Below are 23,668 nucleotides of genomic sequence, written 5' to 3'. Positions count from 1 at the left end.
GGCCTGAGCCGTTGCAACTCGAGCAGCAGGTAGGTGTGAGCACAGAGTTGCGGGCACATTTACTACACTTAATACTCGAGCGGCGAGTGTCCGCCTATGAGAGAGCGCTCTGAGCGCGTAACCATGGGGACCGTGTTTGTGCGAAGCAGTGAGCACATGGGAGTGGGCACATTTCTACACTTATGACACCCTCGGCCGGAGCCGGAGTGTTTCGGGGCTTTAGAGGGTCTGTAACCCGAGGTAACAATGGCAGAGCGAGCAGCGGGTATGTGTGAGCACAGAGTTGTGGGCACATTTACTACACTTAGTACTCGAGCGGCGCGTGTCCGCTTTAAGAGAGAGCGCTCTGAGCGCGTTACCATGGGGACCGTGTTTGTGTGAAGCAGTGAGCACATGAGAGTGGGCACATTTTCTACACTTATCTTTGGCTAGAGCTGGAATGTTAGTGAGCTTTAGAGGATCTGCAACCCGGGGTAACTTAGTGACAGAGCGAGCAACGGGTAGGTGTGAGCACAGAGTTGTGGGCACACTTCCTACACTTAGTACTCAAGCGGCGTGTGACCGCTTTAAGAGAGTGCGCTCTGTGGACGTTACCGGGGAGACCGTGTTTGTGTGTAGCAGTGAGCACGTGGGAGTGGGCACATTTTCTACACGTATAACGCCATCGGTGTTATAGGAAACTGATAGAGCGAGAAGCTTTGATGGCTCATAAGTTTAGACGCTCATAAATACTCAAGCACCATCCTGCGAGATACGGGTTCGCTTTCTGTATGTGAGAAAGCTGGCCGCGAGCTCGGAGAAGCCAGCAGAAAAAATATTTATCTGCCGCCAGAGCAGGATTCGAACACGGGTCTCCCGTGTGGAAGTCCAATGCTCTGCCACTGAGCCACAGGAGCACACATAAACTTTTAGTTAGTGCGAGCATATGACCGAGCGATGTTTCGTTTCGGCGTTTGTTTGCAGACGCGCGCGTGTAATAAAACAGGCTCGTTACTGCAGTATAGTATTTCCAGCCGCCTGAACTTGGAGGGGACTGAGAATATACGAGGACGAAAACACTCTCTCTTCCTCTTTTCGCCGGTGCTCGTGACGTCCGCTCTGATGTCCCTTGAGAACGGCGCAGTTGCGCGGCTCGAACAAGGGAGAGAGAGCGGGAAGATGTCATCATGTGCTATGACATCGTATGTTTACAGGCGTGCGTGTATTAAAACAGGCTCGTTTACTGCAATATTGATATTTCTAGTCGCCTGAGCTTAGGAGGGGACTGAGAAATGTGTGAGAAACGGAGGTGGCCGGAGAGTGACGCGCGCGACCGAGACGCGGGGTAGCTTTCTTATAACGTAAAGGAAGCCAGCCCGTGACCGTCTACTCCTGACATCCCTTGTGAGCGGCGCGTTTGCGCGGCTCGAACAGAGGGGGAGAGCGCAGGGAGGGGCGTGCGTCGTCCGGGGGGTAGCTTTCTTGTAACGTAAAGGAAGCTATAGCCCGAGACCGTCCGTTTCTGACATCCCTTGTGAGCGGCGCCGTTTGCGCGGCTTGACAGAGGGGAGAAAGCAGCTGTCTAAGAAAACAGCGCTGTCTGCTTCATCCCCTGAGGCGACGGCAGTGCGGGCGAAGCCGGCCGCTGCGCGTCAGGAGGTGGGGGGGAGAAGGAAATAGCGAGGCTCGCGGGAGGGGCTCCGGCGAGCGCTCAGCTGTCATAGAAGCCCAGGCAGAGAGCGCAGATACATGGCGGTCTCTGTCGCTGAGCGTGGCTCACACGAGCCACAGGATGAGCGAGGCATTTGCAACAACGCCTCGCGCTCTTTTAGATGCAAGTGTGTCGCGGGGCGAACACACAGAACACACAACACAGAGCAAGTAAAGGCTATGTATGCCGGATGGCGTAGCAGGCAGGGAAGGCTGAAGGCGGCGAAGCGGCCGGCATCCTCAGGCTGAAATCCTCGGCGTGCTGGTCGCTTGATTTGACGGCGGCTTCCTCAGAGATGCGATGCGAAGAGCTTCGCTGAAGAGACAGAAATCAGCGAAGCAGCCTCTGTACCTTGCTTATATACGCTAAGCCACACCCCTAATGACGGGCTGTGACGCATTAAGCGCGCCAAGCGCGCTCATTGGACGTGACGTCACGCGCAAGGCTCAGCCATAGGCTGCTGCAGTTGCCGCAGAGCAGCCAATGGGCACGCGATTCGCCTGCCCTAGGTCTGCAGGCTGCCGCACTGCGTTGACAAGATTAAAAAAATTAAGGATAATTTTTGGCTTCAGTATCTCGAGAAAGGAGACTTTCCCGCAGCGTAAGCTAGCTTACGCAATACGAGAGAACCTCTCGTAAGAGAACTATACTCTCAAAATCGCAACTTTACATTTTCCGTCGGTCTTAGTACACAATGTAACTACAGAAGAGTCAAGTTTTAAATAGGAAAAATATCGAAACTTTGGTCATTTTTTTGAGAGAGATGCTAATGGTCTTGTCCGATTCAATGATCTATGCTAAGCTATGCTAAAAGTGGTACCGCCAGACCCGGAGATCGGCTGAATGGATTTGAAAACGGTAAAACTCAACAGTTTAACTCTGGGGGAGTTGTAAAATGAGCCTATTTCCAAAAAAAGTGGAGTATCCCTTTAAAGGTAGGGTAGGTAGGATTTGTCTAAAAAAATTATTTTCCAAATTTGTTTAAACTTTATTTATACATCAATACATAATTAAAATGTAAGTACTCTGAAAAAGAAAGTATAAAAATCGAGTGTCTGTAGACCTCTCACGACTGTTTTAAAGACAGCTCATTATTTCCATTCACTCCACCCCCTCCCTTCTGAGCTCCTTTCAAAGCCACGCCCCCAAAACACATGAACGCGCGACTCCGACCGCTGAGCTGAAGACCCATTATTTACCTGAGAGAAGCAGAGAGGAAGGAGCACAGTAGTGACATCATGTCAGAATCACATGTAATAAAAAAATCTAATGCTAATTGCTTATGAATATAAACAAATAAGATGTATTTTAGTACTCACTATCAACCTAACATATTGATATTGGTAAAGTTTAAATTTAAAATATATATTTTTTGATTCGCTAACGAGCTAGTTATATAAGCTAAAAACAGGTTGCATTGATACACTTTTTTACATTACCATCAGTTACATTGTGATGAAGATGAATTTCGTGTAAGATTCATAACATATACAGTATGGTGTTCTGCATGTAGGGGTGGGAGATATTGACAAAAAATGAATATCTCGATATTTTTTTCCAATATCTAGATATCGATATTCAGGCGATATTTTTGCCATCCTTCAAAGAAATGTGTGCAAACTGGCAAAGAAGGTCCAGTTGGTCTTTTGACTTGCTGCATTTGACCTATATTATTGCAGGCTATAAAAAACAAAAAAGGAGCTAACTAAACAGAATCTTTGGCAGCCCCTACTTTTTCCACTTACAAAAAAAAAAAAAACAACTTAACTAGGCACTTCTTGCAACTGATTATTAAATCAAACAACAATATTGTTGATGATCAATTCAAAGTAAAAAAAAAAACATTTTCAAAATGGTATAAATCCATCCATTTTTCCCCAAAACGCTATAAATCCATAATTTTTTTTTTTTTTTTAAATGTATGGTTTGTCTTTTTAAAAACGTCTTTTGTCTTTTATTTTTCGTGTTTGCATTTATGAGGAAAAAACAATATTATGTGACAGTTCTCCATTATGGACGCGAGCGCTCTAAAAAGCGGCACTTAGACTTTCAAACTTTCACAGAGACCTCAAAACAGAAAGCACAAAGCCTTTCTTTAAAACGAATTTCGTTTTGTATTAATTGTATCTTAATTTTAATATTTTTTTCATTAACCAATTTTCTGGATTACATACATAAAAATAAATATAGGCTATCAATCACAACACAAGGTGCTTGAACTGAAGATTATATCATCATGAACCGAACCGTAGCCTCGCCTCACAGGCCTAAAAAATGTGAAATATATTTACAGAAAGCTGGTTCTAAACAAAACCATCCAAAACAAAACAAAACTATGTAGCCTAATAAACGTGCATTTCTCTGGTGCGGTCACTAGCCTACTGCGAAGATCGCGAGTCTATCGTCAACTTCATCTTTGCAGCCGACACAGAAATTAATAAACAATTAAAATGTCTTATTGCAATATTTTACATATTCATAATCATTACTTTTGCTGGATCTTTGAGGCAGCTTTTTAGGTTTATGGCGTTTTGGAAAAGAGCTCTTCACGTAAACACCGTTTCACCAAGGCACAGCGGCCCTTCAGCACATAAGAACAAAAAGAGAAAAAGCACGGACTTACTAATTACGAAACTTTGATGTGGTTGAACAGGTGAAACAGTCACAAATTCCTCTGCAACTTCTCAGTACGAGTTATTAAGGAAGAGAACAGCATTACAGTTTTCAGCGCGTCCTCCTTTGATTGCTGTGTTGTGACTGGAAAAGTGCGTGCAGGAGCACATGCGCAAAACGTAGGTTTGTAAAATGTCCTTTTGTAAAATAAAAATAATTTTAGGGCGAAGCAGAGGAGGTCGTGCAAGACGCCGTGGCGTGCAACTAGGGTCCGAGGAAGTAGAGGCCGAGGACGGGGTGGTCGCTGGAAAGCCACGATGATATTGACAGGCGTTTTATTTCTTTGTTTATCCAAAGACTTTTTGTTCATTACCTTTTCTTGTACTGTCTTCTTTTTTTGCCTTGTTTGCCTTCACTAACTGCATGCCGGTAATGTGAAATTTGATTGCTCTTTCTCTGCCATTGTTTTGCTATTCCCAGGTTCCATGCCTCTTGAATTCCTCAAATCAAACGTGCGCGCACAAGTGGGCAGATCCCGTGGCAAAAGGGTGGTTGCCATGGTTGCGAGAGAGTGACAGTCGCCTAAGCCAATCCTTTGTTTCGTCCCGAATGGAAATAATGAGCTGTGTTTAATGCAGATTAAACGGTCTAGAGTCACTTGATTTTTATACTCTTTTTTTCAAAGTACTTACATTTGAATTATGTATTGATATATATAGAAAGTTTAAACAAATTTGCATTTTTTGTTTTTATAAGTCCTACCTACCCTGCCTTTAACTCTCTGGGACTGGATCAGAGCTTTCCTGTCTACTCCAAACTTCTTGGACAGATACGACAGGTTTCTGATGGCTCCTTCTTTGTATAGATGACATGCCTCTTTCATCTTTGGGCATACACTTTAGTTTCGTCTAGCTTTTGTCATCTTAAGACTGTGAAAATATGTTTATTAATCTTTTTTTTTTTTTGAAGATTAACATAGTGACAACCATCAGTTAATATTTAAATTCTGATTATTAAGTATTTACATAGATGTTCAATGTGGGTGAGCTTAAAGGGAGCACACTGTGCTTAATTGGAGCAAAAACTATTTTTAATTAATAAATATTAAATTACATTTTTTAGGAAAATAATTAGCTAAATTAATAATCTAGGTAATGTATTAAGTTTATACCAATTTTAATATGAACAACTATTATTGACAATATCTTTGAAATTATGCTTTTTCTAATTGATGTCACACTGAAGCTGTGTGATTGTCATAGTAGTGCACCCTTTAAGCTCACCTATAATAATACAATAATATGAATTCTTTAAAAATTACAGCAGTTTAAAACCACAGAGTATCAATAAAATGTAAAATTATAATGTTATGTATTTAAAAAAGTACAAGCCATTAATGCCTGTGAAGTAATATATTAGTGTAGCACACAATCTTATACAGCTAGTAAGCTAGCTATGTTCGTAGCATCTGGGCTATGTTGCTAAAACTATCTTTTAGATCTAACTGTAATTATTTCCCACATCCAGGTTCCAGGTTATAATATGCAAAAGTCTAAACATTAATCTCTTAATTTTGCAATAAGATGATGTACTTCTTCAAAATAAAGGCTTAAACATATAAAAAATGCACATTTGAGGGGCTCCTCTTCTGGTGAAAGTTTTCAGACAGCTTTGAAAATAGCCACCAGACAGTGTGAACACATGGATACACATATCTCAGTGTGCAATGGTCTGATAGGTTTAAAATTACAGGAGGTATATAGTAACAAACACATCAATTGGTTAATACATCAAATAGGATAATACATTGCTGTTTCTTTTTATAATCTGAGCTCCAAGATGGTAGTGTGCTTAATGGGTACTTGAGCTTAATAGGTACGTTTACCCCTATCTTTTTCTGAAAAAATGCGATCGGACAGAAAATTTAGGTGTCACGTCATTGACCCACATATTCTTTATCATTTCTATGTTTCTGTCTATATTGTAATGTAAAAAGCAGGAGAGTGTTGTGGTTAGCCATAGCCATAACATAAGATATACATATCAGTTACTTTACTTCAGACAGACATAATGCTTAGATGTGATATTTAGTATAAAAACAAATTCAGGAACTGATATTATTTTTTATTTTGTCAGATCAGCTCCTCCCACAGCAATTTTCCAATAAATGCTGTAAATTCCCATCAGCTACAAGTGAAGACGAGCATCAGGAAGAGCTGAAATCTGCAAAGACTGAGTTTATTAAAGAGGACAGTGAGAACATGAGTGATCCAGAACCCTGCAGAATGAAACACACTGAAGATCCTGAAGAACAAAGAGGTTGGTGTTTATTCTTCATTCATTCATGATGCTGAAGAACATTCATGTTAGAAACATTCAAGCATGTCAAAAATGACGTCAAATGTCGATGAAATGTCAAAAAGATAGTAAAGTTTGCTTAACTTTTTCAAATACGCTGGCTAGTCAGATCCCAAACAAGCAAAAATCGTTTCCGCTGATCAAGAATGGAGACGGTGGACACAGCAGTAGTATCGACATAATATCTCGTTATTTCGACATAATAAGGGGACATTCTTATTAAGCCAAATTAAGCGTTCTTATAATGGTTTTCTATGGGAGGAAAATGCTTAATGTGTAATTGCGTATATATTCTGGGCTCATCTGATTTTTTGTACATAGCCTACTTTATGATTTTAGTATCATAATGATTAATAAATGTACGCACAATTATCCGTGAACTTTTTTTGAACAAATTCCTTTCAACTTGTGTGTGCAAAATTCAGAATTAAATATTTGTTAAAATATTATAATGTTATTTTTTTTCCATTTATGTTGATTTCTGAAAAGTGAACTGCACGAGATAGGAATGCGCAATATGAGACGAGTGGGTCAGACATGATTTTGACCACTTCATTAAAGGGTTAGTTCACCCAAAAATGAAAATTATGTCATTAATGACTCACCCTCATGTCGTTCCAAGCCCGTAAGACCTCCGTTCATCTTCGGAACACAGTTTAAGATATTTTAGAGTTTGTTTGAGAGCTTTCTGTCCCTCTATTGAAAGTCAATGGACGGCATACTGTTCACGTCCATCATCTATTTTGAAATATAAGATGTAGTTTGTCCTGTTGGTTTAAGATATAACTGACCGTGTTTACATTAATTTTGCGTCATAAAAGTATTTTGAGATGCAAGTACATTTAACCAACGAGTCGCTCACAGCTGCATGTGCAAGCGCTATTCACAAAGCACCCGAGAGTATTTTAAATTGAAAGCAGCCTTCGCAGTGATTTTCATATTTTTTATATATTTATAAGCCAACTGCATATCAAAAGATACAAATGATGCCTTAGCAGAGCTTTTGTGAGGAAAATTCTGGCGGGCGAGAGTAACACTGCAAGAGTAACATCAATCAAAGCGACATAACCTGTGCGATAAAGCCCGCGAATGTCCTTGTAATTTGCTTAGACCTTTCCAAACTTTATGAAAGATTATTTTTCGGAAGGTTTGAGTGGTGTCGTGTGTGTGTGTGTGTGTGTGTGTGTGAGGACTCGATTCTGAAATTCTCTGAATTGATCCAGAATCGTTGAAGAGAGAATCTATAACTTAATATATCATTATATATTAATAATATATATTATAACATAAAATCACATAAATTAAACAAAATGATCTTTCCTGCATGCCAGGCATATATGCGTAGCGCGCCAAGTTGATGCTACGTCTGCAGACTGTCACGTGACCAGAGTGTAATCAGGTTTAAAAATTGCGTTTCATCATATTGCGATATTATCGCAAATGCAATTAATCGCTCAGCCCTATCACAGAGGTATATATCGCAATATGCATATCGAAACGGCTTGCAATAACTGTGGTCATGAACAAAAGACAAAGAAAATCACTCACTGCTTTTGGCTGAATAACTTTTGTAGCTTTAATAAGAATCAGAATGAATAAGCCATGTTTTATTTTCAGATTTGATCATTCAGTTTCTGTTGTTAAATAACCCTTATTAGTTCGTAGGCCGCCCCACTTACAATTACAAAGAACACAGTAGTTATACACTACACTCCACACACACACACACACACACACACACACTCAGCAGTTATACCATTTCCAAGGTCTAAGCTACGTCATTGCTTACATGTTGAATGATTCTCAATCTCTAAGAAATAGAAATGTTGTGGCAAAAAAATCATTAAGCATTCAATAAACAATCAATCACTGTGTAAGAGACATTTTCTGAGTCAAATAGTCTTTTCAAAAGGTATTTATTCTTGCAAGAAGGCCCAGTTGCCACATAGAAGTCCAGTACAGTCTGTGAAACAAGTGCGACAGAGAAAGGGACGGCAGAGCAGCTTGTATATAATTTTTGCAAGGTTTCTGACTTATCTAAAGAAGGGAAGATTCCCTAGCTCATGGTCTCATCTTTTGCTGAGCTTGTGCCTACAAGCTCACAAGTTATAAATTGGACAACCTATCCCTAGGGGTCAGAGGTCTCTCTTTGATCTGCCACCTCCTTGCTGTCCCACCTGTAACCCAGTTTAAAAACACACTCACACATTGAGTCAACTAAAGCTGAGACCACGTACTGTCCAGCAAAGGTCATTTCAATATCTTACTAAAAGCAATGAAAATCAATACTATAAATCTATGAAAATCAAAATTTTCCATTACAATAGTAATTTTCCACACATATGCAGATAGACTGAAGCATATCTCCATAGCTTATGCATCTGACACTCGGATCCTGAAGTCAGGCACGTCATGACCTTCCAGGTCGCAGATTTGGGTTGCTAGGCGCCAACATGTCTCGAACAACAACTCAGTCAATCTCCAATAATGCCAGTGGTTCCTTAACCTGTAAGCAAGAAGACTAACACACACACACACACACACACCGACACACAGCTTTTCCAAGGTTGGATTTGGCCAGGCTCTAACTATAAACAGGAGTCTTGTCTCAAAACATCAAGATAACAAGTTCTTTCTCTCAAGGATAGGACACTTTAGTCTAAATGGAAAGTAAGGCTTTAACTGAGAAATGGTCCCTTAAACCAGGGGTTCCCAAACTTTTTTAGTCCGCGACCCCCATGATACATGCGCTGCTGCCCCGTGACCCCGCACCTCCCCCACCCCACCTCAACAACCCCTCCCATCGTGTGAAATGTACAGCAAATCGATAGCACACAAAGGTATATTTTAATGTTCTACGTGCAAGATCAGTGTTACAATTTTGCATGAGCCGCTCGATATCCACCTGTTCTCTCTCGAAAAGTAACTGTGCAACTATGTTGGGTTGAACTCGTTCATTGTTCTGCCATCAGACTTCAGTATAGACTTCAATAACCCCTATGTGTTTTAACATGTTGAAGACCTTTCTCAAACACAAAACATTTCCTTATTTCATTTCTTGAAGCAGAGTTAAATGAGCAAACATTGTTACTTCATTCAAATATCAACTACAGACATTAAAGAATACATGAAAATAAAATTTCAGTGATCACACTGGTAACTTCTATAACGAAGTAAAATCCTCACAGAAGTCATTCAACTCATTTGATATTTAGAAGGAAAAAATATTGATTAATACCTTGACTATAATCACTCAATACATATACAGTGAGGAAAATAAGTATTTGAACACCCTGCTATTTTGCAAGTTCTCCCACTTAGAAATCATGGAGGGGTCTGAAATGGTCATCGTAGGTGCATGTCCACTGTGAGAGACATAATCTAAAAAAAAAAAATCCAGAAATCCCAATATATGATTTTTCAACTATTTATTTGTATGATACAGCTGCAAATAAGTATTTGAACACCTGAGAAAATCAATGTTAATATTTGGTACAGTAGCCTTTGCTTGCAATTACAGAGGTCAAACGTTTCCTGTAGTTTTTCACCAGGTTTGCACACACTGCAGGAGGGATTTTGGCCCACTCCTCTACACAGATCTTCTCTAGATCAGTCAGGTTTCTGGGCTGTCGCTGAGAAACACGGAGTTTGAGCTCCCTCCAAAGATTCTCTATTGGGTTTAGGTCTGGAGACTGGCTAGGCTACGGCAGAACCTTGATATGCTTCTTACAGAGCCACTCCTTGGTTATCCTGGCTGTGTGCTTCGGGTCATTGTCATGTTGGAAGACCCAGCCTCGACTAGACATGTGCCGGTATTCGGTAATGCGATAAATCGCGGTAATGAATATGCACGATATTGTTATCGCGGGCACTTATTAACCTTTATTAACCTTTATTTATCCAGGTAAACTGTTTGAGAACCACTTCTCATTTACAAACAAAATACCGTGAAAAAATAATACACGGTACTTCAAAATACCGTGAAAAATAATAGATCTGAATTGAGATTTTTAGAACGCGCATTATAGCTTATTTTCCATCAACCGCTTAAACAAACACTGCGTATATGCTGCGCGAAACACGTGCGCACTCTGATGTAAAAAATGCATGTATAAGCATGCGGCCGGTGTGCACTTCTAGTCTAATGTAAACAGTCCTCACATGGAGAAGCAGCATGGTGGAAGGAGGAACGCCGCCTACATGACCGCCGCCGATCTATCCGGATCCATCCCGCTTCTAAAAGCAAGGTAAAAGAATCTGTTAATAAATGTGCCTGGTTTTTGTTATATAATTCATTGATTGTTCCACATCTGACCTATTGCATTGAAGCATGGGGAAGTGCAAATAAGACTTATATAGAACCAGTTTTTAAATTACAAAAACGTGCCATTCGCGTTGTAAATGGAAGTGAACATAGGGCCCACACAAATCCAATATTTATACAATTAAAAACCTTAAAATTCAATGATTTATTAGATTATAGTCTTCTAAAAATAATGTATAAAGCTCACCTGAAAACATTACCTGATAAATTGCAAAACAGATTCATCAAGAGAGTTAGTAGATTCAATTTAAGAGGAACTGAAGTATTTCAGAAACCCGAGTTTAGAACAAAATCAAAGGAAAGATGTGTCTCAATACAAGGTGTCAGTCTGTGGAACAATCTAAACCTGAAATTAAAACCTCAACATCGTTTTTTTGTTTTCAAGAAGTGTGTAAAAGCATTACTAATAGAGAAATATAATGCTGCTATTTAGCAGGAAAATGTGATATTTGATTTATGACCTTGTATATGTGCTGCAAAGTAGACGTGTTGTAAGCGCACCTCTTTGGAATTGTAATTTAATTTATGTTGATAAGGGGCAGATATTATAAGTTTATCTTCTTTCTGCTCCTTTTCATTTCTTTCTCAAAAGAATGAAATAAAACATGAAATGAATGAAAAGCAGAGCTGCCAACTCGACGCATTCAGCTTGAGACTCTTCACACGCTCACGCCACACATCCGTTTTCTCACGCAGAGAAAAATCGCGGAGCAAAGAGGACACGAAGACCGTCAAACAAGACAGAGCAGGTTACTTTTGATATGAAACAGGAGAACAATTGTGTCACAGAACGTTACATTTAAACCATTTAATGACCAGCAGCATGTTAGATGACTAAAACAAATCGATAAAGAGGAGTATTTTGCTGAATATGTGCACTGCACTTTTTTACATATTTATTATATTTGTACTTGTGTCATTACATAATTGTTATTATAATGAAAACCACATTATATTTGATTTAATTAGTTATTTGTAACCTTTAATAATACCAGCTGATAGGGCTCATATATGGTTACATAGCATTATGTGATTTTTTTTTTTCATGAGAAAAAAATAACATGTGGGCTATCTACTGTAGCCTTCCTAATATTTATCCAAAATTAGTCAGTATTGAATCAAGATTTAAATCAAATCCCAAGTATTGAATTGAAATCGTTAAATTTGTGTTAAGCAATACAAACAGTTAGCCTACTAGTCATTGTATCATGTAATCATTGTAACATGTTGTCACTAAACTTAGGTCATCCTCTCCTTAATACAGTGCAGTCGCCCTGTCCCATGTGCAGGAAAACACCCCCAAAGCGTGATGCTACCATCCCCATGCTTCACAGTAGGGATGGTGTTCTTGGGATGGTGCTCATCATTCTTCTTCCTCCAAACACGTTTAGTGGAATTATGACCAAAAAGTTCTATTTTGGTCTCATCTGACCACATGACTTTCTCCCATGACTCCTCTGGATCATCCAAATGGTCATTGGCAAACTTAAAGGGGTCATATAATGGTACATGCACTTTTACAAGTTGATTGCACTGAAATGTCTGTTGGCAGTGCCTGTACACAACCATCCTATCATGATAAAAATCCATCCAGTGGTTTTGTTTTAATCTCCTTATATGTTTGACCATCTCTGAAATCAAGCCGTTCGATATTGTGACGTCATAAGATCGTACGCCCCTCCCGCTATTGTGATTGACAGCCGTGTTTCAACACAAGACCCGCCCTGAGCAAGCTGTGACAGCCGTCGTCATAGTAGTCCGCCATTGTTGATATGCTGGAGTAGAATGGCGTCTAAGCGATTGTGGTGTTCTGTTCTTAGATGTAATAAGGAACACAGCAGTCATTTGGATGTTCCTAAATCCGAGCCGTTGAAGAAGCAGTGGCTGAGTTTTGTTTTTGAAGCAATATGCCCAAAGGATTGACGCGGGGATTCCCTCACGGGGATTCCCCACGATCGTCTGTGCTTTCATGTTTGCGCGAATCATTTCACACCAGACAGCTTCACAAACGAGAAAAAACGGATCGGTACCAACGTGTTCCTGCTGAACCTCCAGAAGATGTGAGTGTAATGTTTTATTAACCTTTATATTAGTATTTATATTAATCTTTGCGAAATTTGCAAACCTTGCTGCAGGCTTCACGATGAATGCGTCTAAGGTTTACACTCAGGGTACATTACGGCATGTTTTCTATGTACGACGTTCTCAATATAATTCATAATCCCACGTTTATAACGAATAACACGTGGTTATTGTGTTAGATACGGTCAGAGAATGTCTAATACGGTGTACCCACAGAACAGAGGGGCGGGGTGAGCAAAGCTCATTATCATTTAAAGACACATGCACTGAAACGGCGTGCTGAAAACAGAGCTGTTTTTGACCAGGTAAAATGAGTGTTTTCTTACAATACTAATGAGAATTTTTAATTAAAGTATATTACAAACTTTTAATTTAGACCCTAAAGAATCATATTAGCTTGTACAAAAATGGCATTATATGACCCCTTTAAGACGGACCTTGACATGTGCTGGTTTAGGCAGGGGAACCTTCCGTGCCATGCATGATTTCAAACCATGACGTCTTAGTGTATTACCAACAGTAACCTTGGAAACGGTGGTCCCAGCTCTTTTCAGGTCATTGACCAGCTCCTCCCGTGTAGTTCTGGGCTGATTTCTCACCTTTCTTAGGATCATTGAGACCCCACGAGGTGAGATCTTGCATGGAGCCCCAGTCCGAGGGAGATTGACAGTCATGTTTAGCTTCTTCTATTTTCTAATCATTGCTCCAACAATGGACCTTTTTTCACCAAGCTGCTTGGCAATTTCCCCGTAGCCCTTTCCAGCCTTGTGGAGGTGTACAATTTTGTCTCTAGTGTCTTTGGACAGCTCTTTGGTCTTGGCCATGTTAGTAGTTGGATTCTTACTGATTGTATGGGGTGGACAGGTGTCTTTATGCAGCTAACGACCTCAAACAGGTGCATCTAATTTAGGATAATAAATGGTGTGGAGGTGGACATTTTAAAGGCAGACTAACAGGTCTTTGAGGGTCAGAATTCTAGCTGATAGACAGGTGTTTAAATACTTATTTGCAGCTGTATCATACAAATAAATAGTTAAAAAATCATATATTGTGATTTCTGGATTTTTTTTTTTAGATTCTGTCTCTCACAGTGGACATGCACCTACGATGATAATTTCAGACTCCTCCATGATTTCCAAGTGGGAGAACTTGCAAAATAGCAGGGTGTTCAAATACTTATTTTCCTCACTGTACATCGAAGCAGCAGTTTATTCTAATCCCTTTTCTAATTCTAGGTTTATTCTATTCTAAAAGTTTCAAGGACATATAATCAATTTATAAAAAGGCATCGGATTATCATAATATTTTATAGCAGTTGTCTACTTTCTGCTATTACATCAGGGCTCACTTTCATGTCCTTTCACATTATATTTCTCTTTTAATTAAGTGGAGGAGGAGAGTGAAGAACTGAGTGAAGTGAAGGAGGAGAGTGAAGAACTGAGTGAAGTGGAGGAGGAGAGAGAAGAACTGAGTGAAGTGAAGGAGGAACATCATGTCAAACCTGGAGAAAAAACTTTGTGTCGCTCAAAGACTAAAAATACATTTTTAAAGAAAGGAAGAGCCAAGAAATCTTTCACCTGCACTCAGTGTGGGAAGAGTTTATCAAGCAAACACAGTTTTGAGCAACACATGATGATCCACACTGGAGAGAAGCTGCATGTATGCTATCAATGTGGAAAGAGTTTCACAACCAAACAGACTCTTAATTTTCACATGAGAGTTCACACTGAAGAGAAGCCATTTAAGTGTGATCAATGTGGGAAAGATTTCAGTCAATCTTCACACCATAAATTACACATGATGATTCACACTGGAGAGAAGCCGTTCACATGTGATCAATGCGGCAAAACATTTCGCTGTGCATCACACCTGAAGAGACACCAGAGAGTCCATATGAAGGAGAAGCCACATTCATGTTCTGTGTGTGGAAAGAGTTTTTCACAGCTGGATAGTTTACATAAACATCAGAAAATTCACACTCGTGTGAGAGAGTACATGTGCTTTGAGTGTGGGAAGACTTTTACCAGAGCGAACTGTTTAAAACTGCACCAGAGAATTCACACTGGAGAAAAACCTTACAAGTGTTCACACTGTGACAAGAGATTCAGTCGGTCAGAAAATCTGAAAAGACATGAGAGGATCCACACTGGAGAAAAACCTTACAAGTGTGATCAATGTGGGAAGAGTTTATCAAGCAAACACAGTTTTGAGCAACACATAATGATCCACACTGGAGAGAAGCCGCATGTATGCTATCAATGTGGGAAGAGTTTCACAACCAAAAAGACTCTTAATGTTCACATGAGAGTTCACACTGAAGAGAAGCCATTTAAGTGTGATCAATGTGGGAAAGATTTTAGTCAATCTTCACACCATAAATTACACATGAGGATCCACACTGGAGAGAAGCCGTTCACATGTGATCAGTGTGGAAAGAGATTCTCAAACAAACAAACTCTTAATCTTCACATGAGGATTCACTCCGGAGAGAAGCCATACACATGTGATCAATGCGGCAAAACATTTCTCTGTACATATGCCCTGAAGAGACACCTGACAGTTCATATGAAGGAGAAGCCGCATTCATGTTCTGTGTGTGGAAAGAGTTTTTCAGTGCGGCACACTTTACATGAACATCAGAAAATTCACAATGGTGTGATAGAGTACATGTGCTTTGAGTGTGAGAAGACTTTTACTAGAGCGGACAGTTTAAAACGGCACCAGAGTATTCACACTGGAGAAAAACCTTTCAAGTGCTCACACTGTGACGAGAGATTCAGTCAGTCGGCAAGTCTAAAAAGACATGAGATGATCCACACTGGAGAAAAACCTTACAAGTGTTCACACTGTGACAAGAGATTCATTCAGTCGGCAGATAAAACAACACATGAGATGATCCACACTGGAGAGAAGCCGTACACGTGTGATCAGTGTGGAAAGAGTTTCTATTTTAAAAGTCACCTGAAGCGACACATGAAGATCCACACAGTGGAGAAACTACATCAACACAGTCTGAGATCAAGGTAGGGGTGCACGTTATTGACAAAATTTGATATTGTGACATTGATATTCATTTTGATATTTTAAATATATGTAAAATTACAAAAGTTATGGGAAAACGCATCCAAATAGATTCATAACAAATAAAACAAGTTTTCTTACAACACAAGGTTTATTTCAACTGACAGTCATATTGGACTGGTACAACATGACTAAATACATAATAACCATGTCTACAGAACAGGACATGTTAGATACAATCAAAATAAATCTTAAAAAAAAAAGTAAAAAGAAAATGTCATGAGAAACATGGCCCATCAACAACCGTGTAACCTTTAGACGGCAATTTGAACTTTCCCCGGCAACTCACAGGTGGTCACAACTTCATGAGGAGGTCTGGAAAAGTGTAAATTAGGGCTTTAGTCAAGACCACCTTTGTTGAGTCCAAGTCAAGACCGAGTCCAAAAAGGTTCGAGTCCGAGCCAAGACCGAGTCCAGAACAGAAAAAAATAAAAATAAATAAAATGTATGCATGACATTATCAAGACAATCATTTTGGGTTATTATTTGTTGATCTAAAAGCAAAAGCAGTGTCACAACACCCAGGACTTTTAAATAAAGACATTCCCTTGATATCATATAATCTTCTAATCTAAAGAAAACAGAATGATGACATATGGTGATACCTCACAATAGCAGTGTTAGAACTGATATATAAACACCAACCCACTACTATTACCACTCCTAGGTACTAGTACTGAACATTTTGAGCAACTAAATGACAATATAGCTTCACTCCAGATGTACAGTAGGGTAGAAAAGAAGTGACCAGTATTACAGAGTGTACCCCTATGGTTGGTTTATGCCTTCCCTGAAAAAAAATTGTATTATAAAATAATGAATGAGTTTAATTGTATTTAAAATAATTGACTAATTCAAAGAACAACAACAAAATAATTATATAGGCCTAAAGGCGCACACACATTTGTTTCGACTGTCTGATCAGCCTCACATTCTATTCCTGTCTATCATACACGTGATGTCAACCAATTAAACTGCATGAATGAGGGAGGGCCGAGCCAAATCTCTCCCTCTCACATACACACACACACACACACACACACACACACACACTAGAGATGCGGATCGGGCGGATGACGTGACGAAAAATAATACTTTAAAGGAGTCATGACACGAGAAACCAAATTTGCCTTGATCTTTTGGTATATAAGAGGTCTTTGTACCATTAAAACGTCCTGCTAGTTTCATAGCTTAAGACGTCCTCCCCATTATAAACGAATCATTTATTTAATCAAGCTCTAAATACAGCTCGTTCTGGATCCATGGTATGAAGTGACGTCACGGTACGAAGTGACGTCACGGTACGAAGTGACGTAGCAGTCGTTTGCATATGACCGCCTCCAGCGTTGACAACTACGCTTCAAGCGCAAGATAACTACCTCATTTCATCATCGCGTCTGTCACGCGCTTCACATGTGTTCAGTCGACGTGCAGCGAGTGGGTCTGTTTACAAGAAGATTGCGATGTCACACAGATGTGCTGTTCCTGGCTGTGGACAAACAACATGTTTGAATAATATACGCTGCTGAAAGATCCAGACGTCAGGGGAAGATGGATGCAGTTTATTTTTTGTGGACGTCCCAGTCACGGCAGTGTTAATTTAAGTGTGTGTTTTCCACATTTCAAGGATGAGTGACAGTTGAGAACAATCGCAGTATGATGCTGGCTTTGCCAGAAAAGTTTTGTACAAGATAAGGCCGTGTGGACTATTCTGGGCTCAACAACGATGACGCAAACTGTAAGTAATGTAGGCTATTTAAAACTTTAAACTTTATTAAAACGTTAATTGCAGTTTAATTCATAATGAATAATCACCGTGTTTTTTAGCCTACTTATTGTTTTCATTACCGTCATGTTCATGCCCCGTAGGCTATTAAAAGATGTAGGCTGTGAAACTGACAAAATAGTTTCACACGGGCTGATGCATTCTTAGTTGTGTTGATGGTTCATTTCCTCTGATTCCGACTCAAACATCATTGCAATCGCCATCGTCTCGCACCATAGACTGTAAGCCTCGCACGCATCACCCGTTACTATGGTAAAGGTAAACACAGCTCCGCAAAATCCACATGTTTTGACAAGGGGGCGTTAACAATTGATGCATAGGCACTGACGTTATCCAATCATAACAGTGGGCGTTAACACTGAACTCCTAAAGGGGAAACACCCCCAAAACAGACTGTTTGAATCAGAGCATGAGAAACAGGATGGGAAAAGGTCATAAATCACTCAATTTGAAACGTTTTTTTGTCCAAAAAACTATAGTAATACTATAATTGCACCTAAGGGAACATAATAAAAGAAAAGAAAAAAACATGTCATGACCCCTGTAATTAAATTCGGGCGGGTGACAGTTGAACCAATCAAATGGAAAAAAGTTTGCCTCTAAGCAAACCTACAAGCTATGTGCCCAGCTGTCAACTATTGGAGGAGGCCTAAACGTCTCGTAGATGAGACTGCCTGGGTTATTATTATTTTTTTTCGGTATTAGCTATATTTTAATACAGCCAGACATTGGAACCTACCACTCGTGGAATAGGCATTTAAAAGAAATGCAGATTATGGAGTGATATGACTCAGAAATTACATTGGGCAATGTTCAGATGTCATTCAGAGTGAGATGTTCAGAAGAAAGCAAGAGCTAAACTTCTACAAGCTCAATAACATCCACATAAAAATAAAATATAAAAAAAGAAGGTAAGAAAAAAAAAGTCTGAAAATTTTGCCCATTAATTAGATATGCAAGGGAAGCAGGCACATTTGTTGTTATGGACAATTCAAAATGTGAATATTCAGGTTGCACTAGCGGTGGACTTTCAGCAAGTTAAAACATTTATTTTTTAAAGAGCCATTTGTGAGTCAAAAGAGCCGGCTCTTTTCAGTGAACTGAGTCAAACAAGCCGGCCGAAAAAGAGCCAAAATGCCATCACTAGTTATTAGGTGGCCAGTGTTTCACTTTCCCTCCAATATTATTATGTTCCCAGTAAGCACACATACTGTACGTTGCAGCGAGTGTGCTTACTGGGAACATAATAAAGACACCTGGACTCGGTTGAGACCAAAAGCCATATTTGGCAAGACCAGTGGCTGAGACCGAGACAAGTCCGAGTCGAATACCAGCGAGTCCGAGACCATAGAAAAACAATCTCGAGTTCAGAGTACTACTGCCCTAGTGTAAATGCATCTGGTTGTTGAAACCACATATGTAAATTTTACTCCTCCCAAAAACGCAAAAAAAATAAACGTGTGAGTGAAATAGACAAATGTTTTTACATTATTCATTTCAGGGTTCGTACATCCATTTGAGAGTAAATTTCAAGCACTAATCAAGGACTTTCAAGTCCATCACACTTTTTCCAGCACTTAATTTTTTTATATAGTTTAATGTGATTTCTAGTTTTAATGTGATGACCAAAACCATTTACACATTTATTCATTTAGCAGACGCTTTTATCCAAATGAGAACAATAGAAGCAGTTAAACTAACAGTAGGACAACATAGGATTAAAGTAGGACAACATGGTTTTGTCATTGACAACAATGACAAAACCATGATTTGTTCATACTTCAAAGATTGTCCGCATTTGTAAAACCAAATGCTTCAAAATTTAGGAAAACTTACGCTTGGCAAACCAACATATTTATTTAAAAATGTACTATAAACGGTAGATGGCAGCAGAGGACCGCTTATTGACTTATAAGCCATTTCCACTCCATAATAGTTTTTTTCTAGGGCTGCCACTAACGACTATTTTTGTATCGATTAATCTATTGACTAATTTAGTAAAAAATGGTATACAAACATAAAATAAAAATAAAAGAACAGTACATATTAGTAATAACAATAGTAAGGCTGAGAAAGTCAGCATGTTCTGAATGTCAATATGTCCACATGTTCTGGGCTTCTGTTCAGCACAGCTAGATGAAATAAATAAACAGAGGACTTCAGTAGTGAAACTCCAAATGAAATCCTTTTTTAAAGAAAAAGTAAAGTAGGACTGCAGCTATCAATTATTTTAGTAATTGAGTATTTTACCAATTATTCCACCGATAAATCGAGTAATTGAACAAAAAAGATGTCCAAGTGAAACAACAGCCATTAAAATGCAAATATATAATAACAAGCAATAATTGGTTCAAATAATATATCAAAGTAAGTAATAATTTGGGTTTTATTGAACAACACTGTTGTACTGTCGTAAAATCTGTCATGGTTACACCAGAGGATACATGTGCATTTGTTGACAAGCCGATACCCCCGAACTCTGCAGGAGTTCTCACATCTTGTTCTCACGATTTTTGAGACATAAGTGTTCATTGAATCGATTGTAAAATCGATTTCCATGTCTAAAGACGTTTCCATTTTAAACGCCAAATATGGGCAAATCCACGGACAACTAACAGGCATTAGGACGAACGTGAAGAGGGGGCTTGAGACGCGCACACGTCAGCAAATATTCCTGATGATTTATTGCCGTGAAGTTTCGTGCACAATGACAAACAGGAGTGCAACATTCTCGAAAAACAATAAGCAGTAGACTGCCAATGAAAAACATTACTGTAGGCTTCAACGTGCCTGTGTTTAGGATTAGCATGAGACTGTCTGAATACTGGAAGAATTCACATTTTTGTAGTAAAAAGAGAAACATTATGCAGAAGTATAATCTGCTGTTATGCGTGTTTGTCAGAGCCTGCAGTTGCTGTGTGACGTGCATTCGCTGCGGGCGTATCATTACGAGCTGGGCGCACTTCGAGAAAAGACCATTAAAATTGGTTCCCTATTTTCGTTTTCGAAACTTGTGTTGGTTGGTCCGATCGATTTTCGAACATAAAGTGACAGCCCTATCCCAGGTACAGTGGCATATATTTCAGCATGTCAAATGAATATAATTTCATGAGTTTTATTTTTTTTTTAAATGCCAAAAGATCGCGTAGCTCACGTTTACAAGCCAGCGTCATCATAGTAGCTTATTGGCTACTGTTTTACAGAATGGATATGCTAATTCAATTCAATGTTTCTGTGGTAGGTAATAGCCATATATCGTCAATATTATAATATCAAGCTACCATAGATGAATCTGCAAAGTTGAAAAAATCGATTTTCAAGTTGCAAGTCAAATTTTGTAGTTCTTTTTGTGCTCGGGTTACTACCCGACCCCCAAAGTTCCATAGTGCCAGTAAAAGCGATACAGACCTCGTCAGGCTATGGCAGACGTGTCATTCAACCTATTGCAAGGGTCTTGGAAATATATTATGAAGGTTGAAAAACTACAGTGTTGCTTTAACATGTGATTAGCCTTAGTACTTGTAATATTGATTATTCCTCTCGCATCATGTCTGTAAGAAATTAAACTTTTGTTTTTAGCAGAACTGCCAGAAAGCATCTGGAAGGAGAGGACAGAGAGAACACCATTGATCCAGAACCTGCAGAATGAAACATCAAGATCCACAGCGGAGAGAAGATTTTTTATACATCTTAAAGGGCACCTATTATGCAAAATTCCCTTTTACATGGTGTTTGAATATAAATGTGTGTTGACATTGTGTGTTCACAACCATCCTATAATGATAAAAATCCACCCAGTGCTTTTTTATAATCCCCATAAATCATAAGCAGTGTCTCAGGACAAGCTGTTCTCGGATTCAGGGCAATGTGACGTCACTTTGCACAGGCCCCTCCCACGACTGTTGATTGACACTGCAGTTTGAGCATAGACCCCGCCCTGAGTGAACTGGACACAGAATCTGCCATTGTTTCGACGCTTGAGCAGCTGTAGACAATAATGTCTCCTAAGCGATTGAGGTGTTTTGTTGTTATTTGTAAGAATGAACATAGCAGTCTTCATTTACTCTTGTTGTTACTCAAGGATGAATCTGTACTGTTTGTGATCCAGCTTACAGTATCCAGAGGAGCGACAGGCCTAACGTTACTGACCACGGCAGAAATGAAAGTGAGAGCATGCACTTTATGACAGCTCATCGAGTCATTTTACGGATATAAAGTTTACCAGTTTATTAAGCACCCACTGAAAAAGTGTGTATATATTTGTTTACTGTTAGTTGTAACGAGTGTTTTGTGTATGAAATGATTTTGATGATAATGAAAGGGAGAGAGAGAGTTTATGGATAAGACTTCAATGCACACTTCTTTTACTGTGTTTATTCAGCTCTTACAGTGATTCTCTGGAGTAAAACTAACGCTCATCTTTTGTGTGATGTACAATAAACTTCACTGAACTCGTCAGCATATTTTGGTCATCATTCGGACGGGATTTGCTACAGCAGACTTGTGTTAATAGTGGATAAAAGCAGATGACAAATAAGTTATAACCAAAATTAAACTAAACGATACCTGTTCTATCTCCATACAGCATATATTATCTGGCTCCTTGGGCATTATTGTCAGACTCAGAGTCTAAATGAACATCGCAACTGAGAGTTTCTGTTCTGATATTATTACATGAGTTTGTCTTGGCTCTGAGCGTGAGCTCGTGAGGCTCCGCCCCCTGGGCCGGGAGCAGCAGTCATTTGCATTTAAAGGGATACACACTAAAACAGCATGTTTTTCTGAGCTCCAAAAAATGACAATTTAAACATGCTGTAAAAAATGATATGTTGGGTATTGTGAGCTAAAACTTCACGTACATACTCTGGGGACATCAGAGACTTATTTTACATCTTGTGATAAGAGTCATAATAGGTGCCCTTTAATGCAGTGTACGCCTATTCATTCATCCATCCATCTTCTTCCGCTTATCCGGGGCAGGGTCACGGGGGCAGCAGTCTAAGAAGGGATGCCCAGACTTCCCTCTCCCTAGAGACTTCCTCCAGCTCTTCCGGGGGAAAACCGAGGCGTTCCCAGGCCAGCCGGGAGACATCATCCCTCCAGCGTTTCGTAGGTCTTCCCCAGGGTTTCCTCCCTTTGGGACATGCCTGGAACACCTTCCCGGGAAGGCGTCCAAGAGGCATCCGGAAAAGATGCCCTGGCCCCTCTCGATGTGGAGGAGCAGCAGCTCTACTCTGAGCTCCTCCCGAGTGACCGAGCTTCTCACCCTATCTCTAAGGGATCGCCCAGCCACCCTGCGGAGAAAGCTCATTTCGGTCCCCTGTATCCGGGATCTTGTCCTTTCGGTCATGACCCACAGCTCATGACCATAGGTGAGAGTAGGAATGTAGATTGACTGGTAAATTGAGAGCTTTGCCTTGCGGCTCAGCTCCTTCTTCACCACGACAGACCGGTACAGCGACTGCATTACTGCAGAAGCTGCACCGATCCGTCTGTCAATCTCCCGTTCCATCCTTCCCTCACTCGTGAACAAGACCCCAAGATACTTGAACTCCTCCACTTGAGGCAGGAACTCTCCACCAACCTGAAGCGGACAAACCACCCATTTCCAACTGAGAACCATGGCCTCGGATTTGGAGGTGCTGATTCTCATCCCAACCGCTTCACACTCGGCTGCAAACTGTCCCAGTGCATGCTGAAGGTCCTCGTCTGATGGGGCCAGCACGACTACATC

The 23,668-nt window shown here is 39.9% G+C and overlaps 2 protein-coding genes across 2 annotated transcripts in view; both read left to right on the top strand.

Moving 5' to 3' along the window:
• The first annotated feature begins 6,448 nt into the window (after nucleotides 1-6,448).
• LOC309500942 (uncharacterized protein) overlaps nucleotides 6,449-23,668 on the top strand; it is a 240,287-nt gene continuing 223,067 nt past the window's right edge. The window contains exon 1 of the mRNA XM_082172778.1: nucleotides 6,449-6,622. The gene's annotated coding sequence lies outside the window, so the exon portion shown is untranslated. The remainder of the gene's footprint in view (nucleotides 6,623-23,668) is intronic.
• LOC309509066 (uncharacterized protein) lies at nucleotides 9,400-22,552 on the top strand (the record flags this gene model as incomplete). The annotated part of the gene is made up of 3 exons (XM_082183596.1): nucleotides 9,400-9,475; nucleotides 14,455-16,090; nucleotides 21,514-22,552. The coding sequence occupies 3 exons, from the start codon at nucleotides 9,400-9,402 to the stop codon at nucleotides 21,581-21,583; spliced, it is 1,782 nt and encodes a 593-aa protein (XP_082039722.1). The 3' UTR covers nucleotides 21,584-22,552.

Source organism: Leuciscus leuciscus (genome assembly GCF_965113295.1).
Source record: "Leuciscus leuciscus genome assembly, chromosome: 1".
NCBI classification, from domain to species: domain Eukaryota; kingdom Metazoa; phylum Chordata; class Actinopteri; order Cypriniformes; family Leuciscidae; genus Leuciscus; species Leuciscus leuciscus.
This window is presented reverse-complemented; position numbering and strand designations above follow the sequence as displayed.